The sequence below is a fragment of the Propithecus coquereli genome, unplaced genomic scaffold, assembly GCF_000956105.1.
Source record: "Propithecus coquereli isolate 6110/MARCELLA unplaced genomic scaffold, Pcoq_1.0 Scaffold85, whole genome shotgun sequence".
NCBI lineage: Eukaryota > Metazoa > Chordata > Mammalia > Primates > Indriidae > Propithecus > Propithecus coquereli.
In genome coordinates this window covers 3,864,805-3,883,177 of record NW_012154729.1, presented here as the reverse complement: position 1 = coordinate 3,883,177, position 18,373 = coordinate 3,864,805, and the positions used below count along the sequence as shown (strand labels likewise).

The following is an 18,373-nucleotide window of genomic DNA, read 5'->3' as shown; positions in this document are numbered from 1 at the left end:
TTCATTATTTCTTTTTGCTATTCTATGGAACCTTATGATAAATAATATAATCTCTTTAATATTTCGTAGTTATAAAGATGATAGCAAATACCTATCAAAAACCTTTAGGTAATAGTCTCTTTTATGACATTGTTACATACAATATATTCAGTTTATAGATTCTCTACTAAAATGGAATTTAATTTTACTTAAAATGCCATTTTTATTAATTTATTACACAAATAATGCAAGCTCATAATGGAAAGTTAGAAAAATATAATAAAATTTAATTATCCTTAAAACTCGAGATAACCACTGTCAATGATTTTCCCTGCTTTTATGTACAGGGACTATATGGGTGAACAGTATCTTTGAAGAGTGGGATCATGCTTTGCATTCAGTTTTGTAACCTCCACTTTTCTGTCCCCAATATATTTTGACTATCTTTTCATGTCAATAGATGCGTTATTATTATTAATGACTACATAGTATTCCACTAAAATGTCATCTTCAGAAGATGAGAAAATTTATCATGAAACTTTATGGTATCTTTATCATAAAACGTTTGTCATATTTTTAGCCTCCTCCCAGAAGAAGCAGTTCTATTACAGAACCAACAGTAAGTAAATTTGAAATGTACAGTTCATTGGCCTGGATTGCGATAAGAGCTGCCGCACAGGTTGGTGTGAATTTTGTCTAATCTTTCTTTTTACTGCTGTGTCTGTATTCTCTGCCTACCAGCCATTAAGACAACACAATGTATCTATAAAAGAGAAAGGAGAATTTCACCTTGTTTGGGATTTGTGCCAATTATATTTCTTTGAAAAGATTAGAAATACTCGTTATATGTGTAATGCTTTTAATCTCTATCAGCCAGAACTCGCTCTGCTTGTTTCAGCTTTTCTTTAATGAAAATATTGTGAAAATATTGGCAGATACACATGTGTACATAGTTGACATTTTGGCAAATATCTGTCATTGCTAGGTGAGGTAGCTTATTTAAAATGACTTATGCATTAATTAAATTGTCAACGCTAAATGACTTGTTTGACTATGATATATTCTGCATGTCAGGGATCACATATTATTTTTTCAGGTTGTCTTTATTCTTTTCTTCCAATGTATATGGAATATTATTTTATGAATTTACTTTTTCATATTATTACCTCATGGAAAGGTTACCTTTATGAATTCTGATTTATGCATTAATTATAGGTCAGTGAAGCTGTGCTGGCAATTAACCTAGTTATTGGCAAGAAGAATACTAGAACCGACAAAGTTAACCAGGTAGCATTACCAAATATCCCAGAATTTGCTGCTGTGGATCTTTTGTCTTCATATACAGATTATTTGCTTGGTACGTTTGGATGTCTACATATTTTACAAAAACCTGATGTATGTAATATGTAATCAGATTTCAAAGGTTTGATTGTTGTAATTTGCTGGCTTTTAGCTTACAAGGGGTAATGGTTTGGGGAGCTTCCTGGGGAGAATAGGGGTCGTAGGGCCTGGCTGAAAAAATAGCAGGTCCTCAGCTCACTGCACATGCCCCTGTGTCACTCAATCAGCTGGTGCATTTCAAATGCAGAGTTCTGTGAATAATGATATTTCTTTATGCCTGTTTGTTTTCCAGTTCATACATGTCCAGTGGGACCTTTAGGGAATGTTTGCTTGAGGGACCTTCTCTGATCCTTTAATGTAAAATGTGCACATCTTCTCACACTCTCAAATGGTTCCCTGTTCTTTTTCTTATTAATTTTATATTTTCGTGTATGTTTGATTATGTGCTTAAGCTCTTCCTCTGGTTAAATTATCATCAGCTTCCTGAGGGCAGGGGCTTCTTCTATCTATTTGATTCCCATCTACAGCCAATTGCAGAGTGCTCGTACATAGCAGTGCTTGTACATTGAATATTAATATTTGTTAAATGAATGAATGAGAGGTTAGCAGAATTTAAACTTGACCTCAATACTTTTTATGTTTTTGCTTAGTTATGACTCCTTTTTTAATAAACTATAATATAAACCTCTATGTCAGATCAGTGGTAGCATAAGTATTTAACATTCGTTTACGTGCTTGTCCATTCATTCATTCGAAAAATATTCATTGAGTGTTTCTTGTGTGCTATGCACTTGAATAGGTGCTAAGAAGCACGGTACTACTCTTACTTGCAGACTAATTTTGCTTGGTGCTGGGTGAGCACTGAGCCAAAGGAGAAGAGGAGTTTCACTTTAACCCGACAAGGCTGGGAATGGTCTTCCCAAAGCCTCTGGAATCACATCCATAGGCAGCAGCTTACTCTGCTGAAATGTTGGGTCAACCTTAGCTGACGTGTTAATGTCTGAAATCATCCCTTTCCTTGGCTCTTTTCTGAAAAATAGGTGACCCAGACTATTTTCCAACCTAAAAGTGGCTGGAAACCATTTGATGGACTTTTTATGCTGAAGCTTTGCTTTCTCATTTTTATTTCTGTCCTGCCTCGCAGAATTTTGCTCCATCAGGTTTCTGGGCCATGGCCTGAACCTCAGACTGGGTGTTTGCTCTTCCTCAGAGCTCCCAGAGGTGAGTTCTCTAGGGACAAAGCCAGCGACCCTGCGCAGGGCAATCTGCAGCCCAGCAGCCGGGAGGGGCTGGCCGCCACTTCTTTTGTTGACACTGCTTGGCAGCTCAATTCTCTCTGGTCCGGAATGCCGGTAGCACATCATTGTTGTTTTGTTACAAAAAGAGTACATTAGTAGTGATCAAGAGACTTCAACTGACACCTTGGTTCTTCTGTCAAACCTCTTTTTTTTTTTTAAAGATGGGATCTTGCTCTGTCACCTGGGCTGGAGTGCAGTGTTACAGTCATAGCTCACTGCAGCCTCCAACTCCTGGGCTCAAGTGATTCTTCTGCCTCGGCAGTAAACTGGGACTATAGGAGCATGCCACCACACTAGGCTAATTTTTAAATTTTTTGTAGAAACAGGGTCTTGCTCTGTTGTCCAGGCTGGTCTCAAACTCTTGAGCTCAAGCAATCCTCCTGCCTCGGCCTCCCAAAGTGCTGGGATTATGGGTGCGAGCCACCATGCCTGGCCTGTCAAATCATTTGATTTCTCTCAAGCTCATTGTCCTCATCTCTAGACTGAGAGATTAGTCAAAAATCTAAAAAATCTAAAAAAGACTATGATTCAAGCTTCCAACATGGCTATTTCTTCTTTATACTGGCTCCTTATTACTTCTGAAAGATGGGTCTACTTTATCCTAGTCATTTCCTTGTGCTCTACCAGTTTTTAGGGCAGGAATTATCAATAAATTACATCTAAGATGGACCCTAAAACTCAGTGGCTTACAACAACAAGAATTCATTCATGTGTTCTGCTTCAGGCTGCAGGTTGGGATCAAGTGTACTCCATGTATATTTGTCGTGAGTCATAGGCTAAAGAGCCAGTGGCTACCTGGGGCATTCTTTTCTCATGGTAGACACCAGAGCAGAAGAGCCTAGAACCAAATCACACCAGCACATTTAAGGCCTCTCTTCTTATGACATCCCATTGGTCATAGCAAGTCATAGGGCCAAGTCCAATATCAGTGAGGTAGGGAAATATACTGTGCCTATACAGGGAGGAAGAGGGGCATGAATGTTTGCTGAATGACTATCACATGTAACAAATTCAATCTATGGCTAGTGGCTACCTGAAAAGAATTCTGAACCTCTGTATGGAAAGACAGGAAAAAAGGTACTGCTGTGATTAATTAATGATGTCACACAATAGAGAATGGCATCCCCTAAACCGAATAATGTTGGTTGATTCAGTTGAGCAGGTAGCCTTCATCTCAGTTTAATACTAGAACTACACTTTCTTGTTCCATTTCAGTGGTTTTCATAGAGTATTCCAATTTTTCAGCTTCCATTTTATACCATTAGTACTACTTTACTATTTTAACTATGAAATTACCAAATTTTAAAGTCCAATCTGTTTTGCATTTTGCCTTGCCTCAAGAATAATAATTTTGCCCTGCAGTCTTTTCCTGACAGGCCGATAATTAATTCAGGTTGATGACTCCCCTCACTTCAGTGTTTGGGTTGGAAAGAGGTTCTGAATTCCCACCTGATTGCCACAAATACCCAGATGGCGATGAGGTTCACATTATAATGAATTGCTAAAGGGAAAAATCCCTCAACAACAACAAATAAAACTTGTTTGATTTTCCTTGCATTAGCATAAATTAGCATCCAGCATAAAACCTCCTCAGTAATCTTAGCTTTAAACAATACTATCATTGATCTATACACGAGGTGGTGAACAATATTCCTTGTTATTGTGTACAGAGCGCTGTACCAGATATTTCTGTCCAAAGAGGAGGAGGAGTCAGAGAACATGGCAAGGAGGTAGGTCTTGTCTTCCATGAGCTCTGGTCAAGGACAATCAGAACAGGCAAACACACTGACATTACAGAAAGTTGTCTTTTAAGAGGAACATGATAATGAAGGCAGATTAATGTGCCAGAAGCTAAATATATGCCTTCTGAGGGGAGCTGGACTCAGACAGGATGGCATATGAGTTAATTAGGGGCATTTTTTTTTTTTCTGGGAGAAGTGTGTTGTGGGGCAGATGCAAATTGACTAGAGACATGGACACCAAAGGGAGGGGAAGCAAATGTTCACAATGGAGCAATTAACGACCAGAAGCATGATGACGGAATGGACTAGTCATGTGTGGAGGGTGGAATATAGATCATCTTGCCAGAACCAAAGAGGAGTTGTATGACATGTGTAGAACAATAAGAATTGAGCGATGCACCAGGTCCAATTTATTGAGATGTTCTCTACATTGTCTCATAGAAAGAGACTCTGAAATGGTGGTACTAGCAATGTGGGACCATGTTTATTATTGGATTCAATGCAAAAAGACATTAGGCACTTACTTTGGGTCCAGTTATGTTCAAGTATGCTCAATCTTTTTGTCTTGATTTTCTTGTTGCCTTAATACAAATTTCAGCTGGGATAAAAATTATCAAATTTTGTAAGACATTTTGAATTAAAAGTAACATTTGGGATTAGTGATCCCAGACACAGCCTCTCACAACTAAATACACATGATATGCAGAAAAATATTAATGCATGTCACACTAAAAACTAATGTTGGTGAACCTATTGTCAAAATGCAAAAAGAGATGTATGGAGCAGAACTGCAAATCACAACTGACCGTTAATATGTGTTTTGCCTCTTGAAACAGACCAAACCTTCCAGCCTGAACAAATATGATTGATCTGTTCCCCCCTTACCATCTTGCCTCTGGTTCAGAGACATGGGGTCAATACCAACTAAAAACTGTGGTGCTATTTCTCTACTACTACCTTCCATTCTCCTATTCCTCCAACACACAATTCCTCTTGGTAAGGAAATAGAGGGATACATCACTACTCAAATCTCAAATAATTATACCACTTACAGATGGGAATGGAGAGGAGATCATCTGTGCTAGTAATGGTGGTGGTATGTGTGTGTGTGTGTGTGTGTGTGTGTGTGTGTGTGTGTGTGCTGTATTGGTTCAGAGTATTAGAGATGAGACAATTTGGGTATGATGAGAACCAATCTCATGAAACAGCTGTCCTGGTCTAGTACCTGCAAGAGTCTAGAAATTCTACTCAGAAATGTGCATATTGAGCACTTCAATCTGAAAAGGGGCAATGCCATGGCCAAGAGCAGAGCACACACTCTACCAGTTGTCAGGCACTAGGTACAAAGAGACCCTCTCTGTTCTAGACAGAGTCAACAATGGAAAATAAGAAACGACAGATGGCACATTTGAGAAAGCATTCTCAAATGAGTACACAATGGAATAGTCTTGAAGACTGAGATTTGCCCTTCAGGGAATCAAAGGAAACTTAACAAGATTGTTTGATACCCTTAGCAGCGTCCAAGATGTCAACAGTGACACAACAGCAGAAAGCCATAATGCAGAAAGTGCCAGATAATGAGATGAGTGGCACCTGACACCACGTGCTAGGATTTCATTTATTCTTTGGGAAAGTCCTGTGAGAGTGTCATTATGCACATTTATAAATGAAGCAAGATGCTCATTCAGAGCAATTATGTAACTTGAGTAATATTCCACTGCTAATTCAAATCCTGCTCTATCCAGTTCTAAAGTCTCTGTCATTAATCATTATGTTGGGTGTGATAAGAAAGCATTACCAGGAACTCACCATGTAGAATTGATACTTCTGGTCACTCTGCTGCACTGATAGGACTGAGCTGGCATGAGAGAGGTCTCTGTCCTTCCCAATCCAAACACATAACAATGCTGGATAAACTAGAACAAAAACTGTTTTAATTTGTAGCTGAGCTTGAAGCCAGGAAAGGGAAAACCAGGATTTGTAAGCAGGGGCTGAATCTGAGGACCTCACTGGAGAGGGATTAGAATTGGACCTTAACAGGTGGGGCTGGTACGTCTATGCCTGTTAATGGAGGGGTCTGGAAAGAGGGCCTTTGAAGGAAATCAGAATATTTTACCCCAAAATATATCTCGTTGACATATTTTGAGATGGCTGCAAGCAGCCTGCAAGTCCAGCAGGCAGAAGTAAGGCTGCAAACCTGTTTTTTAAGGGGCGAAATTACCATCTGTAGAGAATCTCCATTAATGCAGCCAGGTCTTCCCTTATCCAAGCTAGGATAGATTAGCTGAGTGTCTGACACCTTTAAAGATCTGAAAAGAAACATTTACCATCTGTTCTCTCTGAGGGCTGCTACCTATAGGGTTTCATTTATATTACAAGACCCCTTTGCTAGCCAAGCGTCTTCCTCTCTCCCTCCCATAACCTGTCTTGCCACTTAACAACCTGTTTTGTCACAATGTAAGCCCTCATTCTTTATAAACTTATGTATCTGATTAGGAGGTTGTATCTTCATTCTGAAGGCGCCTATGTAAACACGTTAAGTAAATTTGTATTCCTTTTCTCCTATTAATCAATCTACCTTGTGTCAGTGATTTTTTTCAGCAAATCTTCCTTGGTCTCTACACCCTGCAGGTAGGGTAGGTCAGAACCTAACTAACTGCATAAATTCGGATTCATAATAAGCCGGTCCACAAACTGGGAACTTAAAATACATTGTCAACTGGTTTGAGTAGATGCAGGGACACGTGCCAAGTGTCAGGGCTGAACAGCAGCCACATGGGGACGTTAGCAACCCTTTTTACACTGTGTTAAAAGAAAAACTCTCGACAAATTTAAGTTTAACCAAGTTTAATTGAGCAAAGAACGAGTCACGAATTGGGCAGCTTCCAAACCAGAAAAGGTTCAGAGAGACTCCAGTACTGCTGCGTGGTCAAGGGAAATTTATGGACAAAAAATCAAAGTGACATACAGAACACGGAAGTGAGGTACAGAAACACTGGAACTGATTACAGCTCTGCATTTGTCTTATTTGAACGCTGTTTGAACAGTTGGCCACCTTTGATTGGCTGAAACTTGGTGATCGGTGCAAGAATAGGTTATAGCCTGTTTACACATCCAGTTATGTTATTATTCATTAGGTACAGAGAAACCTCTAGACCAAACTGAAAATATGTAAGGAGGCAGCTGTAGGCTAAATTTAATTTAACGATTGTAAGATTGGAATTCACACCACCTGAATGAGGCAGGCAAATTAGCATAAATCCTGGCCCAGAACGAGTGAAACCCAGTGCTCTCTGGCTGGGGCTGGCGGGAAGTTATTGTGAAGGGCAGCTCCCGGATGCAGGGCATGAGGGACTCTTCATCTACCCTCCCTGTTTTTTCTGAAGGTGAGTATAGTACAAATTATATGTGGAGAAATTCTGGCGACACCTTTGGATTATAAAGAGAAAGAAAATAATTGTTAAGTATTCAGTCAGAAAAAGCATATTTTCCACAAAGAAACAAAAGTTGAACTGGTCTTAGTTTTTCTCTGTGGGATTGAAGACCTGACAACATTGATCAAGTATGTAGAGGTTTTTATTTTTACTTTTCATTTAATTCAATTTTTTGAGTAGGTAATTTATTCTCAAGAATCAAGGTACAAAAAGATACGAAGAGAAAGTTTCCTTTCCCTCTTCTCTGCAAGTGACGCAGTTCTCAGTTCTCCCCAGAAGCAATCAGTATGACCAGTGTATTTGTGTCCTATTCCTGCTATAACAAACGACCACAAATTTACTCACTTAAAACAATACAAATTTATTATCTCATTGTTCCGGTGGTCAGAAGTTCAAAATAGGTCTCCCGGAGCTAATTAAGGTGTCACCAAGGGGATACTTCCTTTGGCGGTTCTAGGGAACAATCTATTTCCTTGCCTTTTCCAGCTTCTAGAGGCCACCTGAGTCCCTTGGCTGGTGGCCCCTTCTGCCATTTTCCAAGCCAGCAACATAGCGTCTTCAAATCTCTCTGACACACTCTTCTGCCTTCTTCTTCGGCATGTAAGGCCCCTGTGATTACATTGGGCCCACCTGGATAACCCAGGATAATCACCTCTATGTGAATCATTGGCAGTAACTTAAGTGAAGTACTCAAAGTGTTGAATAACTTCTTTTGAATCTAATGGTCCATCCTAGAATAACTGTGTTCACATTTGCACCCATAGCATAAAGCAACGGTGAGTAAAACTGCTGGTGCCTTAGCAGGAATCTAGGAGGGCAGTGGAACCAGACTGTTCTAGTGGTCCTTGCGTTCTTCATTGCCATGCCCTCATCGTGAAATGAATAAATTAATTGTTAGTTTCACTTAAGAATATCCTTGATGCAATAGTAAAAGTTGTTAATATTATTAACTATTGACCCTTGAGTACAAATCTTTTTCATATTCTATGTGATAAAATGAGAAGCACATACAAAGACTTCTGCTGCATACTGAAGTACAATGTCTGTCTCAAGGAAAAGCCCTTCTGTGATTGTTTGAGTTGCAAGATGAAGGTGCTACTTTTTTTTTTTTTTCCATGGGACATCATTTTTACTTGAAAGAAAAACTGACAAGACAAACTAAGTGTTTTCAGATTTAGGTAGGTGGCAAACATTTTATCAAAAATGAAAGGAATAAGCCTGACTTCACGGAAAATATCTGACAGTTTTTGCTGCCACAGATAAAATTCAAGTTTTCAAGTGAAAATTTAGAATTTTTGACTTTTACCTACCACCATGAGACTTTTTTTGATAAGAACAGTGGTGACATTTTAACATTTTGATTTTTTTGTATTGTCCAATGAAAGGTACCAATGATTAGAAGACCTGCATAACTCAAGGAACCAATATTTTCCAAATGTCTAATACATGATGTTACAAATTCATACCCGAGTAAAACATCCATTCAAACTGCAAGGTAGACTAATGTATTTTGATGTCACAGTACAAAAAGTTCTAGGATATGGTTTCAGATTCTACACTGAAACTAACTTTTAAGAAACCACCTCTTATCCAGCTCTGGTTTAGTATCAAAGAAGAATATCAATAATTATCTGAAAAGGCTCTTAAAATACTCCTCCATTTTCTAACTAATAGCTGTGTGAGGTTGAATTTTTACTTAACCAAACATTGTATTACAACAGATTGCAGAAGTAGGTATGAGAGTCCAACTACCTTTTATTGAGTCAGATGTTAAAGGGATTTGTAATATGTTATTTATGTTAACTTGTAATGGGTTTATTACTATTACTATTCCAGTCTGGAATGCAGTGGCACAATCATAGCTCACTGCAACCTCCAACTAACGGGCTCAAGGGATCCTCCTGCCTCAGCCTCCTAAGAGTAGCTAGGACTACAAGTGCACACCAACACATCCAGCTAATTTTTTTAATTATTATTTTTTGTAGAGACTGGGTCTCACTATTTTGTGCAGGCTGTTCTAGAACTCCTGGGCTCAAGTAATCCTCCCACCGCAGCCTCCCAAAGTGCTAGGATTATAGGCATTGAGCACAAACCATGAGGATAGCTTGATTAATTATGACAGAGGAAACACCCATATAACCATCACCGGGTCAAGAAACAGAATAAGACCAGCACCCCAGAAGTCTGTACCATGATCCCTTCTAATCCCTACCAACCCCCCTTCCTTCTGATTTCTAGCAGGTTAGTTTGGCCAGCTTTTGAATTTTGTGTAAATGAAATAATACAATCCATATTCTTTTGTGTCTTCTGTTCAACATTATATTTATGTGATTCATCTTTCTGGTGAGTATAATATCACAATTTATTGTCCATTCTACTGTTCACAAACATTTGGGTTATCATGAATAGTGCTGCTATGAATACACTTGCACATGACATTTTTTTGCACAGATATATGCATTTTTACGTATATGCCAAGGAAGTGGAATGGTTGGGTCATAAGACATCCATGTTTTCAGCTTCAGTGGAAACTGCCAAGAAGTTCTCCAAAGTGATTTTAATTTAAAATTTATTTTGATGACTAAAGAGGTTGAAGACTATTATGTATAGCGTGTTTGCTTTTGCATAGATTTTTAGAGGGAACTCCTTATTCAAGAACTCTGCCGATTTTTCTTGGGAGTTTCTTTCTTGGCTTAGAGATATAAGCCAAAGACATATATATTCTGGATATTACCCTTTCGTAGATTATATGTATTGCAAATATCTTTTCCTACTCTATTTTGCCTTTTTATTCAGTTAATGATATCTTTTGATTATCCAAAGTTTATAATTTTAATGTCCATTTACAAACCTTTTTTATGGTTTGTGCTTTTTGTGTTCAGTTTTAGAAATTTTTCCTACCTAAAAATCATAAAAATACCCTCCTATGTTCCTATCTTTGTTTTACCTTCCACATTTAGATCTATAATTCACCTGGAATTTATTCTTGTGTATGGTGTGAGGCTGAAGTCAAGATTAATTTTTTTCTCATATGGATATACAATTAACACAGAACCATTTATTGAAAAGACCACCCTTCTTCAGAACATCACAGTGTTTTATCTGTCATAAATCAAGTGCCCATTTATGTGAAGTGAGAGAGAGAGGTGGGGGTGGAGAGAGAGAGAGAGAGAGAGACAGAGAGAGAGACACTAACTCAATAAAGAAGTTTCACTTTCAGCTAATAGACATTCAAGATATAGACAAAGGAGAAAGTAAACAGGAGGCAATTGCCACAGAAAAAATATAAGAATAATTTGCAGGGCTAAAGAGAGAGATGAGTCTTCAAGTTGAAAAGGCCTACCATGTTCCAAAAAGCATGCATGAAAAAGACCTAGACCTAGACCAAAAATGAAATTTTAAATCACCACAGATAATGGGGAATTCATAAAAAAAAAAAAAAAATTCCAGAGGTGGGAAATGCAGGTCAACTATTAGAAAGGAGTGAGCATTTGACCAGCATCAGGCTTCTCAATGGCAATAATCAATGCTAGAAAGCAGTAGAGCAAGGCCTTTGGAGCTTTAAGGGAAAATGAATCTCAACTAAAATCATATCTTTTACTAAATGACCAGTCAAGTACGAAGGCCTTATAAGGACTCAAATGGTTTACTTTTGGTCAACTCTTTTTTTTAAGAAAGTTATTTGAGAATGCACACCACCATGCAACATTGCAAACGAGGAAAGAAGTAAATATAAGATAGAAGAAAGAAAGGAAGGAGGGAGGGAGGGAGGGAAGAAGTAGCCCTTGATGTTGTCAGCTATGCAGCAGCCTAGAAATACAGCAGTATAAATTGGAGTGGCAAGTTTGTGATGTCGAGAATGTCTTTAAGAGCATGAATGGGTTCTTTTTATTATTGTTCATTAGTAAAATGACTAAAAAGCTAGATGGTATTAGGGATATGGTAAAGAATGCAAATATTGCTTCTTTGAACAAGAGAAAAAAAAGACATTGAGAAATTTTAGGGGAAAATATTCTTTAAGAATTCATGGTCCAAATATGAAGTGAATTAGAATATGACATGATTTAGAGACTGTTTTTACTCACACCAATCTGTTTGATCTTTGTGCTGAGAACTTTATCCTTTGTGGGTCACAATGTTGTGACATTTAGTGAAAGAAATTTGGTCATATCAGAGTGAAAAATTCTTATATAGTACAATCATAATAATTTAAGTATTTATTGATTTTTGACAAAACAATGAAAGGTTTATTATAAATACAGAACAGACTGTAAATGTTTTCAATTTTGAAATTAGAAAACATGACAGGGAGACAGTGAAGGGCTGTAGATGGTATTAGATTACGAGGGAAGACATCAAGGGATGTTGCCTGTATTGGGTGGAACTAGAAAGAGCTTTTAGAACATTGTTGATTTATAAAAATAGTAAAAATGGTGACATAGATATAAAAATTTTGAAGTGAAGAAGAGTGGTTGTGTAAGCTAAAATCTCATCTGTCACAGAAGAAAGTCAATAGATGCATTTTCTAGAACTAATAATTTAGGAAAATGCTATAAGAAAATTATTTTAAGAGCTGGAACTAACCACTAGAAGAGCTAAAGCACAAATATTAAAAATGCTTGCCTCTGGGGAGAGGGAATTTTATTTTTGATTATGTAAATGTATGACTTTGATCAAAATAAGCAGCATATCAAAAGATACATCATGTCAAATTGGATTATTTCCAGAAATGCAAATATAATTCAACATTAGAAAATCTATTAAATGAAATCACTACTTTAACAGATTAAAAGGGAAAAATAATAATCATCTCAAATAAGTGTAGAAAAATTCAACAAAATTCAACAACCATTCATGATTCTAAAATTAGGAATCAAAGAAAATTTTCTTAATGTGAAAAAATTAAAAGTGGGGAAAAAAACCCTATGGCATTTATACTCTGTATTCAAATGTTAAAGCTATTCCCTTTAAAATCAGGAGTAAGAAAATGCTTTGATTCAAAACTGTTCTGAAAGTCCTACCCTGCACAATAATATAAGGAAAAGAAGTAAGAACTAAGGGGTAGAAAGAAGAAAAAAGCTGTTATTAGCTATAGATTCACATAGAAAATTCCTAAAAACTGTAGACAATAAAAATGTTGAGCAAGATTGTTAGATGTAAGATTTTATTTCTGTATATATTAACAGATAATGTTATTTTAAAAGATATTATCATAGTAGCTACAAAAATATGTAAGGCATATAGGGATTAATCTGATAAAAGTTATAAAACAAAACTATAAAATGTTATTGAAAGCTATAAGAAAATATATCATGTTTAGTTAGAAAGGCTCAATATTGGTAAGATGCTAATTCTTCTAAAAATTACCTATAGAATTAATGTAGTGTCAGTAACAATTTTAGCAGGTGTTATTTTGTGGAATCTGAAAAACTTATGCTAAAATTTATGTGGAAGAACAAAAGACAAGATTGGTCACAAGGCACCTGAAAAAGAACAACCTAGCAATTCTACTTGCAGGTAATTTGTGCACATATGTACCAGATAATATGTACTCAAATATTTATGGCAACCTTGTACATAATAGCAAAGACCAAAACAAAATAAGGAAAGAACATGGAAAGAACCCTCATGTCCATTAACAATAGAATAGATAAATTGTGGTATATACATATATATATATATGTATATATTCATAAAATGGAGTACTATACAGCAATGAAAAATCAATGAATTACAGCTACATGCACCAACCTGGATAAATTTTAAAAACATGATATTTAGTAAGAAAATAATAGCTAAATACATGTGATCTGATTCTATCCCTGTAAAATTAAAAAAAAGTAAAATTAATAATACATTATTTATTATATGATATATATGTTTAAAGGATAAAGGACAGATATGGGATTATTAACATAAAGTTTCAGATAGTTGTTATTTCTGGGAGATGGGCTCTGGAAGAGAGAGCGAAATGGGATTAGAGAGGTTCACAAGGTACTCCAAAAGTACCAGGAATATTTTGTTTTCTAAGCTAGGTGGTGAGTACATGGAGAGTCATCTTATGCATAGATCATTAACCATAGAAGATCTTATTCATCTCTTCCCCAGAGACAACCACTATTCTAATAAAATACTATGTGTACATATATATATATATGTACACATATCGTGTGTATATACATAAATGATACAAATGATACAAATAATTATATTGAATAAATGCTTCCAAATTTATATCATTGGGTAATACTCCATATATATGGAACCTACTTGTTAGCTTATTATATGTTTTCAAGATCTTTCTATAACCACCTTTATCATGCTTATTTTAAAGAAGAGACAATTAAGACTCAGAAAATCAAAAACCCAGAGAAATCTCAAGGCACAGAGAGATTCAAGGTCACACACTAGTGAGCTGTACCACTGGGATTTGGACTGAGACTCTACACTAGATCTAATTTATTCACTCTAAATGATACCTTATTTTTTAAAGTTTACCTTTTTTATTTTTTGCCAAACAGTCTGAGCCTTTACAAAAGTTTACCTTTTAAAATATAGATAACGCTGCCATGAATGTCTTTGTGCCAGACTCTTGTACACATATATGAGTATCTGCATTTTTAGTTTTCTTAGATCTTGCCAAATTACTTTCTAAGAAGTTGCTCTTGCAAGTAGTATATGAAAATTCCAGTTTCTTCAAGTTAACAATATTTATTATTTTCAGATTTTGGTGTCTGTCAATTCTTAAGGGATGTAAAATGATATTTCATTTTACTCCTGATTTTTAGTGATGCTGAAAATTTTGGTCATTTGAGTTTACTTTTCTATGAATTGCCTGTTGAAATTGGATTGCTTGATTACTTCTTATTGAGTGGTACAAGATGTTTATACATATTAGAGAAAAACAATCCACACATGTTCTAAATATTTTTTCTCGGTCTGTAGTTTGTCTTTTAACTTTGTGTTTGGTGTCTTTGTGATACAGAAACTTTTAAAATTGAATATAGTCTCATGTGTCAGTCTTTCCTTTGAGTTGTGCTTGTTTTTCCTGTACATGGTTGTTTTTCAAGGAAATCGTTAACATTGTGTTGTAAAACATCTTTTTGACTTTCAGATGACTACCAAGTTGTCTTCCAGACTTGCTGTACATTTCTGTACCAAAATGATGACATGTGTGACAACACAGATGCTAGAAAAAAGACTCAGACCAAAGTGGATATTACGTGGATCCTTCTACTGCGCTACTATATTCACCTTCAAAGGATTAATAATATGAGCAAACTGCTAGGTAGGTTTTTGACATGTTAAGAGAGAACATCCTTCTTTCCAGCTCTGGTTTAAGCCATGTTTCTTATTTAGAATTATAAGATACTTTTGACATCTTTCTGAGTGAACTGTCATCAGAAGATGAAAATTTCAGGGGTTCTTAACCTGGAGCCTTGGATAGAATAGTATTTCAGTGTAATTGGTTTCTTTAGAAATTCCATGTATTTAATATATCATTTCACATATTTAAAAGCATGATAAGGAGGCACCCCAGAGACTTCCCAAGACTGCCAAAGTGGTCCATGGCTCAAAACAGCTAAGAACGAGTGATCACAATGTGACAGCTTATAAAATGAATAAAATGAACAAGATGAAATTCTGGCTTTAGGGAGAGAGAGGGAAGAAATGCATGACTTCAAATGGGATATTTAACTCCATGGAGTTTTTTTTTTTTTTTTTCCTTAAATCATTGTTGCTATCTAAAGAATATCCAGAAAAACTGGTAAAATCTGCTTCACATCAGCCCCTTTTGTTATTTTGTGACAATGTGTATTGTTATGTTTTGTCTGTTCCCATGAGGTTGGTGACCCAGTGTTGCTCATCAGTGCAAACAGTCAGAAGACACAGTTTGACCCATGCTGAGGCTCAGTGATGGGGAAGCCAGCAGGGAAAACAGGCTGAGTCATGGAGTGGCTAAGTACAGTTGTCAGGAGTTAGCAGTGGGAAAAGCAAGCACTCTAAAAGGTGTCAAGGCTAAAAAGTTCATCATGAAGGGAGCCAGGACAAGGGAAGGTCAGAGAGGAAGGACATGGACATGAGCCAGTGCAGCCAGCACTGGTGATGCCCTGCCCCACAGAAGCTCAGCTCACCTCTGAATTCACCGCTGGCACTTCTCACATCAAGCACCCACATTTTGCCACTGTTCTGCTCTGGGCTTTCCCTGAAGCCAGCAGGGCTTGCCCAGCCTGCAGGCAGGACAGCCTGCAAGTGCCAGGGATTCCACACGCAGGAGTGACCTTCAACTGATGAGGTGGGGAGCTGGTAGGTAAACTGTCCAGCTTCTCATTCTCTCAAAGCGAACAATTGCACATGGTTTTTCAGAAGGTTCCCAGTGGGACTGAGCCCTTATTGCTTATGGCTGTAGCCCATTCATTTACTCAGCTTTATTGGCTCTTTTTGTTTTCCTGGTCACACTGTGCCTGTCCCCTCTCTTGTGCTTCTTGAGATCACTTTTCAAATGAACTTCTTGCATCTAAATTCTTGCCTTAGAATCTGTTTGGGCGGGTGCCCAAAATAAGACAGGTAGATAGAATATATGGTACCCTTGTCAATACTTACAGTCTGAAGCAATATCCTCATGTGCCTCTGAAATTTCTTTTCTTCCTGTGTGGAAGAAGCAATTCTATTAGTGTATAACCTCTGAAAATGGCAGATTGTTGGCAGCCACCCGCTGGGGTGGGGATATACAGGGATAGTGGTTAGTGGGCAAATACTAACAATATTGAGATCATCCTGTTATTGAACATGAGCCTAAACTAAGGTATTTTTTTTCCTTAAGCATCTGCAATGCCGGTATCTGGGATTTCTTTACCAGATGATACACTTCTCACATCCCTTTACAACTCTGAGTTGATTTTGCGCCAGAAAGAAATGCATTGTTTCCTTAAAAAATTCTTACAGCTGTATTCTTCTTCTTGTATTGATGGATTTCCGAAAGAACTTCTTCAAGGGTTAGAAAATCTACCTCTTTCAGAAAAAATCATATATGAATCATCAGCTAAGGTAATCTTTTAAAAAAATATTACATATTTATATAAAACCTCTTGGAATCTTCCTTATATTTCTGAAGGAAGCACATTAACTTCTATGCTGGCACAAAGATTTCTAGTTCCCTCAGAGGTCTAAGGAAGACTCATGTCTGTGTTACCATGTGGAAAGGCCAACCAAACATCCTGGATTTTTAGGACAGTTCACATTTCAAATGTTTTGTCTTGTTGTTCTCGTAAATCTTTAAGATGTCTCAGAATATTCTATATTTCTACACAAAATATCTCTCAGGCAGCCATTTTGCCAAGAAGTTACACTGATTTCAATATCATCACCCTATAAGAAAACTGCACTGAGAATTCCTAAATCTATGCCCAATTTCTGTATCTTAAATTAGTAATTAAAATCATTCCTTGTGTATACTTTTTGCAATTATAAGTGTAAATAACTAATAGAGGCAATTTTAAAATAAAAGTTTGAAGACTTTTTATTTGGGGAAGTGTTATTAAATTGGATAGACTTTTCCAAAATATGTAATATGGAAACTTCTTTTAAGGTACCTATTGTAGAGACATAAAAAGAAAAAATATAAATGAAGATTTTTTTTAAATTAAACTACTGGGTCTTCAATAACAGTAATGTTTGAATCAACGACCAAAATCAATGAGTTGGAAGATACTGAAAAAGTAAGGTATTTTACTTTTGGGGGACTTTTTAGTGTAATTTGTTTGGCACAAACAAATAAGAATATGTATTTGATATTCAACAAACATATGTTGAATACCTACAATATGCCAGAGACACTCTTAGTTGAGAAAGAAAAAAATGGATAAGGCTCAGTCCCTGTACATATAGTCTTGGTGTGGTCAGGTTACAACAAAAGAAAGTTATGTTACTTGGAGAAGTTTTTTAAGAGAAAATGGCAGGATTAATAATAGCAGAAAGAATGTGAAATTTTAAATATTTTAATATATACAGAAAACTTGAAATATTAGAGTAATGAACAACTGAATATCCTTTTCCTAAATTCAATAGTTGATAACAGTTTGCAGTATTTGCTTTATTTCTAAATACTTGTGCATACATCTCGTAAGAATAAAGACCGTCTCCTATATACCTACAATACCTAAGTAAATTTTTGAAGTTTTAACTTAATAAATTAAAAGTTAAGAATAATTCCTTAATATCATCTAATATTCCATCTGTATTCGGCTGTCCTACCTTGTTCCTAAAATATCTTTTATAACTTCTTTTCCCTGGCCTGGCATCCTTGCTCATGGAATGTGGTTGCTAAATCTTTTTAATTACATGAGTATCCGTCTTGTTTTGTTTTTAACAACTTTGACTTTTTTAAAGAATTCAGACCAGTTTATTATAGATGTCTCACATTCTAGATTTACCTGGTTGTGTCCTGATGATGTCATTTAGTCTGTTCTTCTATCTGCTGTAATTTCTGTAGTTCTTCACCTGGAAGTTGGGGCTGGAGGCCCTGGCTTCTCTTTCTCTGTCACATTCATCACCCTCTGACTCAGAGCTTTCCTCCTGT

General features: G+C 36.5%; 1 protein-coding gene across 1 annotated transcript in view; it reads left to right on the top strand.

Moving 5' to 3' along the window:
- Window positions 1-18,373, top strand: part of CFAP54 (cilia and flagella associated 54) — a 344,097-nt gene that overhangs the window by 227,368 nt on the left and 98,356 nt on the right. The window contains exons 59-62 of the mRNA XM_012663989.1: window positions 560-658; window positions 1,195-1,336; window positions 14,909-15,082; window positions 16,619-16,842. Of these exons, the coding sequence (XP_012519443.1) occupies window positions 560-658; window positions 1,195-1,336; window positions 14,909-15,082; window positions 16,619-16,842 (639 nt within the window). The remainder of the gene's footprint in view (window positions 1-559; window positions 659-1,194; window positions 1,337-14,908; window positions 15,083-16,618; window positions 16,843-18,373) is intronic.